At 36.4% G+C, this 10,609-nt stretch overlaps 1 protein-coding gene across 2 annotated transcripts in view; it reads right to left on the reverse strand.

The window, feature by feature from the left end:
• LOC112137724 (gastrula zinc finger protein XlCGF57.1) overlaps positions 1 to 10,609 on the reverse strand; it is a 51,010-nt gene that overhangs the window by 38,756 nt on the left and 1,645 nt on the right. Inside the window, exon 2 of one of the 2 annotated variants that reach the window (XM_036213753.1) lies at positions 925 to 4,242. The exons of the other annotated variant lie outside the window; for it this stretch is intronic. Coding sequence (XP_036069646.1) covers positions 2,555 to 4,242 — 1,688 coding nt within the window. The 3' untranslated portion in view covers positions 925 to 2,554. Of the gene's footprint in view, positions 1 to 924; positions 4,243 to 10,609 lie in introns of those variants that run through there. 2 annotated transcript variants of the gene reach the window in all.

Raw genomic sequence — 10,609 nt, forward strand, 5'->3', positions numbered from 1 at the left:
CTCTATCTAATGGATAAAGGATATGACACATGAAACAATTCATAATTAAGATGATTAAAATATCAACTTAAAGATCATTCCTTTCTAAGAAGGTCTGAACTTTGACAGTTTAAATAAGAAAAAGAGTATTCAGTTTATACTGAGGAGTTTTTAGGTTTAAAAACATATAATGGAAAAATAAAGCTAACTACTTTATAGATTTGGTCTATTTCGGGTTATATTCAGAATGAAAATCAAACCTTTACATGCAGATTATGAGCCATTTGCAGAGGGATCATTGGACACTTTAAACTTTCTACGCTGGTGTATTACTGCCAACAATCTCTCCAGGATCCATTTGGAACACAAGAACATGATTCCTGCAAGATGTGAGAACATGGTTCATGGTGGGAAACCTTGGCTGCACACGGCTCCACTTCTGAACTGCCTGCAACATTGATTTCACATCAGCAGATCTTAATGAAGAGAATTCTTTCTCTTGTTTTTCCACATTCATGGAGCTAACTAAAAAGAGAAGCGTATCTACCTGTAACACTAAAATTCTAAGTGAGAAGCTGGAACAAATCAGTGAACGCTACAAAGAGTCTTATTGGAGTCAGATCCTCAGTCCTTCATCAAAACTGATTTAGAGACTCTTACTTGGAATTGGAAACTAAACAATGTGTACAAAAGATGATTCAGGCTGCGTTAACTATAGCAAACTTAAGTGCAACAGAGAAATAACAGAGAGAAAAAAGATACAGAAAATAGATATTTAAAAAGATATTTAATATTTTGTAACTAATTTATATCTTCAATTTTAGGGTATTTTAGAGTTTAGCTATTATTTCACTAGCTAGCTATTTTGGCTAACTCAGGCCTTTTTCTGTTTTTTAGGCTGTTTTGAAGTTTTGCTGATAGTTTAGCTACATGCTAGCTGTTTTGGCTGATTTATGCTTTTTTGTTGTTTTTTAGGCTATTTTGCAGTTTAGGCAATATTTCAGCTACATGCTAGCTATTTTGGCTAATTTAGGCTTTTTTTCCCCTTTTTTTAGGCTAATGGACTCAATGCACGGATAAGACCGCTAATGCCTGATAGGGCCAATACAAAAGATTCCAATCAAATCTAAAGGTGTATTCAGACTTGGAAAGTCCATTAGTTCAGCTTGAGTCCTGAAGATTGGATTTTGTGTGAATTAAAACTGGCGTCTAACGGAGAATTCTGTTTGAAATTTTGCAGTTTTGTTTAGACCAAATCTTCTAAACAAAACCACGTGACTGAAGATCACTTCAGTCTTTGGCCAGCAGTTACAGGGGCAGGTCAAAGCAAGAAAAGAAAGATGAAGGATCTACGGTTTGCAAATCCTTGGCTGAATTTTTCACTTCTTCAAACTTTATACTTGGCAGATACATTTTGAGCATCTGTTTTATGGCTAGATTCAACACTTTTACTGCTGCTTTGAAACTGTGGAGGAATCCTGCATGGCGGTTACTGGGGAAGCTACAGGTACACACGCTAAAAAACACGTCGGTAGAATCAATGTGGGTCACAAACAGCTAGCATGCAGCTGAAATATTAGCTAAACTCCAAATTAGCCTAAAAACCCCAAATAATCCAAAAAACTAGCATAATGCCAATAATGCACTCTGACTCCATGCAATATAAAGTAATGACTAATTGAGTATTAAATTAGTCGCTGACTATTTTAATAGTCCATTAGTCGTTGATTAGCCAACTAATCGTGGCAGCTCTAACCGAGACAGGAAAGGGGAGTAATAAGGGCTTCTAGCTTGGTTAAAATGAACGCTCTAACAAGAAATCCGTTAAAACAACTACTTCCTTTTTTGATAACATGATCATTGTTCCTTTACATTTATCTGCAGCTCATCCATTGCATTATACCTACACTGTTTACATCACATGACAACCAGCTACGGTGGCTGTTTGGTTCAGTTATTCCGCTCTCTGTTATTCTTGTATTCAGACTGAGGAATGTTGGAACGAACCGAGACCACCCTGAAAGATGGGTCAGAGGGCGGTTCCTGGTCCGGGACCAGGATTAATTTGTACGTATTCAGACTCAGACTTTGTTATGCAATTTCAGGGGAAACAAACTCTAGTTCACTTTAAGCGGACTAAATGTGCCAGTCTGAATAAGATTAAGAAAACCTTTATACTCCCTAAAGCTACATGATCGAGCCCAATTTCAGATCATGTTATCAGATCTGGACATCCCTAATTGATACCATAACTAAAGCTGATCAACATTTTCTAAGATAAACTACTCAGCTACTGAATAATAGGGATAATTCAAAACCATGTACATTTAAAGGACACAGCATAATTTTGAACTAACGGTGAACTGATTATTTAGAGAAGTAGAATGCAGTCTATCAAAACCTTCTGACTGCTGATGATTTGCATGTTTTTTTAAGTTCTATGGAAAAAAAATGTGAAAACTGATAATGTCTTGACATCTGGTATGATATTGGTGGTTATAACTTTGAGAGAAATGTCAACCAAATTCTTATCTTAAAACATAATTGTCTCCTGTGTGAATTGTCATGTCTCTAGTTAGGTTTTGTCTACAACTGGAACTTCAACCACATTCTTTACAGGAAAAAAAGGCTTTTCTCTTGTGTGGATTCTCATGTGTCTAGTTAGACTGCTTGAAGCAGCAAAACTTCTATCACATTTTCCACAGGAAAACGGCCTTTCTCCTGTGTGGATCCGCATGTGAACAATAAGGGCACTTGAACAAGTAAAACCTCTACCACATTCTCCACAGGAAAAAGGCTTTTCTCCAGTGTGGATTCTCATATGTCTACAGAGGTTTTGTGTACGACCAAACCTTTTACCACATTTTTTACAGGAAAAAGGCTTTTCTCCTGTGTGGATTCTCATGTGGTTAGTAAGGTATTCTGCGCAAATGAAACGTCTGCCACAATCTTCACACCGAAAAGGCTTTTCTCCTGTGTGGATTCTCATATGATTAGTTAGGCTTCTTGCATAACCAAAGCTTTTACCACATTCTTCACAGGAAAAAGGCTTTTCTCCTGTGTGGATTATCATGTGTCTAATAAGGTTTTGTGCAAGATTAAAACTTCTACCACATTCTTTACAGATAAACGACTTTTCCCCTCTATGTATTCTCATGTGAATAGTTAGGCTTCTTGCATGAGCAAACCTTCTACCACATTCTTCACAGGAAAAAGGCTTTTCTCCTACATGTTTTCTCATGTGAAGATTTAGGCTTTTTGCATAACCAAAACGTTTACCACATTTTGAACAGGAAAAAGGCTTTTCTCCTGTGTGGACCCTCATGTGTCTCATGAGGTTATATGCACGATTAAAGCTTTTAGTACATTCTTTACAGGAGAAAGGATTTTCTCCTACATGTTTTCTCATGTGGAGATTTAGGCTTTTTGCATAACCAAAACGTTTACCACATTTTGAACAGGAAAAAGGCTTTTCTCCTGTGTGTACTATCATGTGTCTCATAAGGCTATGTGCACGATTAAAGCTTTTAGTACATTCTTTACAGGTGAAAGGCTTTTTTCCTACATGTTTTTTCATGTGAAGATTTAGGCTTTTTGCATAACCAAAACTTTTACCACATTTTGAACAGGAAAAAGGCTTTTCTCCTGTGTGTACTATCATGTGTCTCATAAGGCTATGTGCACGATTAAAACTTTTAGAACATTCTTTGCAGGAAAAAGGCTTTTGTCCTGTGTGGATACAAAGGTTTGCAGTTGTGACCCTTTTTCCAGGTTTTTCACAACAATGTGTTTTTAACATTTTTGCTCTGAAATGTTTTTGCATTGGAGTCTTTTTCTTAGAGTTTTTTTGAACAACATCATGCTTTTCTGACTTTTCCTTATTGCAAACGTTACTCTTAATGTCTGACACATTCATGGTGCTCATGTTTTTGACACAGTTTCTTTTTCTCTTATCTTTTTTCTGTAAGTTTGTCTCTCCGTCTTTGGTCGATGTAGATTTTTCATGCTGATTTCCTTCTTCCTTCTGATTATCAGTTGTACCTAAACTCTGAGTTATGAGCTGCTGACAGTTGAGATCTGCTTCATTTTCCTCATAAGTAGAAGTCACCATCAAGCTATCCATCTCCTGCTCCAGATCCAACTGCTCTACATCCTGGCATCTGTAGAGCTCCTCCTGATGCCCGTTAATGAGTCGAGGTTCTGTGTCCTTCATCATCACATTGGAGTTCCTCTCCTGGTTCCTCAGAAAATACTGGGGGAGAACTGCAGACAAAGATTCACATAAACAACGTTTTCAGGGGTTGTAGTTTTCTGTGAGTTTTTATGTCATCCATGTGAAAAAAAAGTACAAACGGATCACAAAACTAAGAGTTCAAACAGTTTTAGATGTGTGGTTCACTTCATTCTCGGATGAGTAAATAGGAAAAAACAAGACAAAATACCAAGATATTTTTTAAATCCTCAAAACATATATTTAAATATAATATACTTTAAACACACATACAGGTGCTCTGATGAGTTTACATATCCTGGAAAAAATTATGATTTCTTATTAAATTTTTTATTTAATATGGATGAAACCATTTACTGTCACAAAATTCTGTTTATCCTTTTTAAATCATAATGACAACAGAAACTTCCCAAATAGTTTTATAAAAGTTTGTTTTTAGAATGAATAACTGTATAGTAATTAATATAAAATTATCGTTTTTTTTAAAAACATTTATAAACCAGTAAAATAATCAGGAGACACACCAATGTAGAGTTGGGTGTCATCGGCATAGCTGTGAAAACATACATCTGATGATGTCCCCAAGTGTCAGCATATGTTGATTAAAAACCAGTGGGTCTAAAATTGAAGCTTGGAAGATCCCAAAATTGATTTCAAATGAATAAAACCACTTCAAAGCAGTAGCAGAGATGCCCAAACTTTACAGAAAGTTAAGTAAAAGACTGATCTATTATATCAAATAGATCAAATAGATGACATGACACACTACCAGAGGTCTGCAACCTTCAACTGTGAAAGAGCCATTCAGGTCGATTTCTCACCAACCAAAACCCAGCAGGAGCCACAAAGTCTTCACTCACCCTTTAGAAATATAAGATACTCATTTATATTTATGTTTTTGCTACTGACTTCATACATTTTAATAAACTATTGCTGTTTTTTAGCATGAAATAAAACAAACATGAAGAGGAAATAGACTTCTTCATTTCAAATAAAAAGAAATCCTACACCATAGGATCATATCAATGCAGCAAATGCAGTAGGAAGTGTAAGATCATCAATAATTACAAAAATGTATTTTACTGTTTCTGGTGCTTTTCAGCCACAAATTCATAAATATAACCAATAAAAATTGAACCAGAGCTAATGAAGTGACCCCTACCACTTCTTAAAACCATAAGGCACACTTTAAATCTTTGATTTGTTCAAAACAGACAAATTGATTCTCTGTAATAACTGAATATCCAAATTAAGTCCAAATGTGTCAGTAAGATGTTGATAAACTTGATGTAGAATTACGGCTACTGTTTCGCGTTGAATGATTCATACCGTCCTTCAACCTGTTTGCGAATGAGTAGCATAAAGTTTACATTTTTTTTTTTTACTTTTTCCTGTAAAATGTACAACTTTATTATAAAAGAGCCACAAGTTTCTCTGGAGCCGTAGGTTGCAGACCCCTGAACTGGACAGAGCCATTGTTAATACAATTAATGCGATGGCCGATCGTTATGAATTATAAACTGGGTCTAAGCTGAATTGTAGCAAATCTGTGACTGTATTAATAAATATGACTGAAGCTGGTAAGGGGGAAGACTGCTGTTGTCTCATCCTTTTCCAGTATTTAACGTGGAGCATTTAACTTTTTAAAACTGAACGTGTCATACGCCACACGTTTCACTCTCTTTGAACTAATGGAATATCCTAACAGTTTTCTCTATTAGAAAAGCTCAGGCGTTGTGCTTTATTATCAATACGGTACCATTATGGTAATCTTACCCTGAAGCCTGCGAATAGCTCCTTTGTTTCTCTGGAAGGCAGACAGAGCGGTGGACATGAAGTTTGAAGTAGGCATAGAACACTATCACAATGGTGTAAACATATCAACAACAAAAATATCAGCAAGACCGTCCTCCCAGGTTCAGATCTTGACACCGAAGGAGCAACAGAAGAAGTCCCTTCTGGCGATAAAAAGTTACATTTGAGCGGCTATATTGGTTGAATATGTGGATGATTCAAGACCTCGCTTGCTAGTTTTTTTCTCAGAATTACTTATTGTATGAGAGAAATGTAATTCAAATGTAACTTACTTTATTTTTCGAATTATAAATTATCTTATAAGTAATGCAATACATTTTTGTGGGATTAATTAATCGTGACCTTTAATTAATTAATTTTAATCCCAAATATTTTTAAGCTAATAATTGCTGTGAAAAGTGGTTTTCTGAAGATTTTAATTAAAACCGACTTCTAACTTCACTTTTACACCACCATAGGGATTTTGTTTTCAATCTAAAAAAAAATAAAAAGGACATTAAGTCCAGACTGCTCTAACAACACAATACCGTTGCGGCTAAAACTTATTAGTCCGGTAAAAATTGATGAAATGATACCAGTAAAAAATGTACCAAATTTCCGTACCACATCCTATTGTTGAATGATCATTTTGAAGACTGGAATGAAGCCATTGACTGTATAATCACTGAACATATAAACCCCTCCCCTCATGTTTCAAATAGGAAGTACCTGCTGGTTCCAAGAAGTCAAAATCCCATAAACTTCTATTGAAAAATAAACTGTTATTACTCATTCATTCTATTTGTCAGAATAACCATTCTTGCTCTGATCCTTCTTCTTAACATCTTCTTTCTAATCCTAGTTATTTTGAAAGATATTTTTTCTTTATCGTAAGTTATTCAAGTTATAAACTGACCAATCAGATGCCTCAATAAAAGCATCTGATTTGATAGTTTCTCCAAGCTGCTTTCAGAGGAAGGGGCGTGGACTTTGCACAGGCTAACTCATGAATGGCGACTGTAGTTCCCCTTAAAATGTGACTGAGACCGACTTAGACCAATCACTGTTGTTGGGTTTCAAAATGGCGGTGACGTATCAGGAAGCAATGCTGACAGCTTTGGCCAGAGACAAGGCATTTCTATGGGTGAGGTAAACACTTCATGTTGTTCAGTGATTAGAACGTGTCTATGGATGGAGCAGAAGAGACAGAGAGAAGATGAAGGAATGAAACACGAGGATGTGACGGCGGCGGAATTGAAAAATTTCAACTTTATTTCTTTGAAACAAACTTTTGCTTCATCTGGACAAAAACATGCAGGAAGAGGTGAATTTTCCCTCTGAAATGAAACTCGTAAATACAATACTCGTGACGATCACTTTTCTCAGGGTGCAGTCGGGACTTAAGACTGCGCGCTGGAGCTGTTACCACGACAATGCGATGCATCGTATTTTTAACAGATATTTTTTTGTGAAAAACTATTTAAACCTAAAAAAAAATGACTGAGGTTCAAATAATGAATTGAATATTTATTTTAGGGCTGTCAGATTTGTCGTGTTAAAAACGCATTAATCTGACATGTGCTTGACGCCGACAATTTTTTTGACGCATTAATCGCGGACTTTCTCATACGTGCCTTTCCATACTGCGCGCGGGCGTCCTGCCCTGTAACTCACCGGCTGCTCTCACTAGATCACGGGCGGGTCTCCAACCTCCGAGCTGCGACCTAAAACCGGCCCGGCGCTAGGACCTGGAGAGCTCCTGCACTTTAACCCGGCTCCGGTTCGCGTCCAGTACCACGTCTGGTGGTACCGGCCCGCGTCCGGCGCCGCGTCCCGAGAGCTGCGGACCCCCGACGTTCCAAACAGCAAGCGCACCGGGGGACGTTTTAAATGTTCTGGAGGTTTAAGCGTGATCCAGCCCCAGCATAGCGGTCTGTCTGCCGGCATATTCATCGTGAGCTCCGCTGGACACGTCGCTGCATCGAGCTGCAGCCAGAGAACGCGGCGGCAGTAACAGACTGTCAAACTGTCCACAGAGTATCCCGCTTTTCTCAGTATTTAATGTTTTAAAAAACAAAAGTTCATTGGAAATGATAAATCTCTATTTCATTTATTACTGTAGTTCAGCAGAGGAGGAAAAGATTTGGTCCTGACAAAAAATGAACATGAAAGTGTTATGGAAATTTTATTTTTGATATTTTTTATTTTATTTTACTGAACGTTGATTGAAGTTTTGAATTTAAAATGCCCTTCACTTGGACTTGGGCTTTTGTTAGGCATTTTATGTTACAGCCTTTTATTGTTAAGAAAGTTTATCTCAATACAATGTTACAAAATAAAGTATTTCTGATGAAAACTATTAATTTTGTCATTCTTGTTTTCACAATTAATGCAGAACTACTAAATTCCACGAACCACACATTTTTTCCCTTAAAAAAAGGCCACATGTAAATTTGCGATTAATCGCAAGTTAACTCTGGACAAAATGCGATTAAAAATTTTAATCGCCTGACAGCTCTAATTTATTTACTTTTATTAAATCAATGTGGTATGAGCAAGATAATGTTGATTAATCGATTTGAATCCATTTAAGCTTTATAGATCAATAATCTATTCACAAAAGATATACATCGATTTAGCACATAAAGCTAAAGTCTGCTAGCTTGATGCTAACGTTCAACAGAATTTCCCATGGGACAGCTATTGCTAACGCTCGGTTGACCAAACATACATTGCTGACTAAATTAACATCTTTATAAACATACAGACATTCATTTTCCAAACTCTTTTAAGGAAAAAAATGTAATTGTTATTTGTGGTCTAAAACATTTTCCCCTCATACTAGGGGTGTAACGGATCACAAAACTCACGGATCGGATACAAAAGCTTCAGGCGAATATCTTTTAACAAAACCCTCAAATTCATCACTTCAACTCCAGAATTATAACTGGATGGCCCCTCACCCCCGCAGCAATAGACTCCAGTGACAGCAGTGATGCACATTCGGCTTTGTTTTAGTTCATAAAGTAAAATCCAGCATTATTCCAGAGGAATAAGTATTTTATAACGATCACGAATCAGCGATCTTGGGGGTAGCAAATTTTTATGAGCAGATCGCAAGAATCAGAGTACTCGGATACTTGTCACAGCTTTGTTCTACAGCTTGGCTTATTTCTTATTTTTTGTGATCTCATAACCTAAACAACAGAAAAAGCCAGATGTAGCATAAGTATTTGCTAAACTCCAAAATAGCCAAAAAACAAAAAAGCCTAGATTAGTCAAAAGATCTAGGATGCAGCGGACATATTAGCTGAATTCAAATTAGCCTAAAAACAACAACAAAAAAAGCTTAAATTAGCCAAAACAGCTAGCATGTAGCTGAAACATTAATTAAACACCATAATAGCCTAAAAAAGAAAAAAAGCCTTAATTAGCCAAAATAGCCAGCATGTAGCTGAAATATTAACTTAACTCAAAAATAGTCTAAGAAAGCCTTAATACATGCCAAAATAGTCCAAAATGTTAGCTCAATGAGTTACCATAACCAAAACAACATAAACACTGGAGATAAAGCTCTGGTGTTAAAGCTGATTTGTTTTTTTAGAACTTATGACAGTGAGCGGAACTTCAGTCTCAATTTCTGAGCACAGAAGAAGCACCTTCTAGTTTTATTTTGTTCCTTATTTTTATTATGTTCATTTTCATGGACTTTCTTTGAGTGATAGAAGGTTTGTTGAGTTAGCATCGCCGCACACATAGCCTATTAGCATAATTTACATAATTTACAGTCTTCTGCTCATCGTTGGACGTCTTGAATCCAAAATACAACCAGATCACAGACATATCCCTCTTTAGCTGAAAGAGCTTCTTCTTGGTCTGTCTGCATCAGTGTATCTGTCTGCTTCAACTCCAGGGAAACAACTTCCAGCTGTTCTGTCCGTCATTCTGCACTCGCGTAAAGTAGCGAGTGCAGAATGACGGACAGAACAGCTGGAAGTTTACCAGTAGCGTAAAGTATGTCGTAAAACTTGCAAGAGTTAGAATCAAAGAACATAAAGCAGCTTGACATCGTAGAATCACCAGACAGAGTTTCTTTAAAAAGAATCTAAATAATTTTAATTTATTTTCCCTTTTATAAATTTTTTTGTGTACACACTGACGAGGCAACACCATAGCAATCGTCTCCAGCTATTTAATGACATAATTGCCGTAATAATTGATCAAATTAGGTTAGAAACAATACAAACAATAGCCCACTAGTGCTGCCACAAACGATTATTTCAATAGTCAATTAATCTTGGATAATTTTTTTGATTAGTTGCCTTATCAGTATGTACTGGATGTAAAACACACATCTTAACCATAATTAGCTTTAAACTCAAAGTATTTCAGCTACATGCCAACTAAAATAAAGACAATAGTTTATTAATCTTTTAATGAATCATGCAGCTGTTCTCCTTCATTTGTTTCTGGCATTATAACAAGACTTCAATCAAATGAGGTCATCTGAAACAACAACAGAAAACTTATTAAAAGCCTACAAATTGCAGATACAAACACACTGATAAAGTTATTGTCTGATTGCTGAAAGCAATCAGAGTATGT

The sequence above is a fragment of the Oryzias melastigma genome, linkage group LG9 (genome assembly GCF_002922805.2).
Source record: "Oryzias melastigma strain HK-1 linkage group LG9, ASM292280v2, whole genome shotgun sequence".
Taxonomy (NCBI): Eukaryota; Metazoa; Chordata; class Actinopteri; order Beloniformes; family Adrianichthyidae; genus Oryzias; species Oryzias melastigma.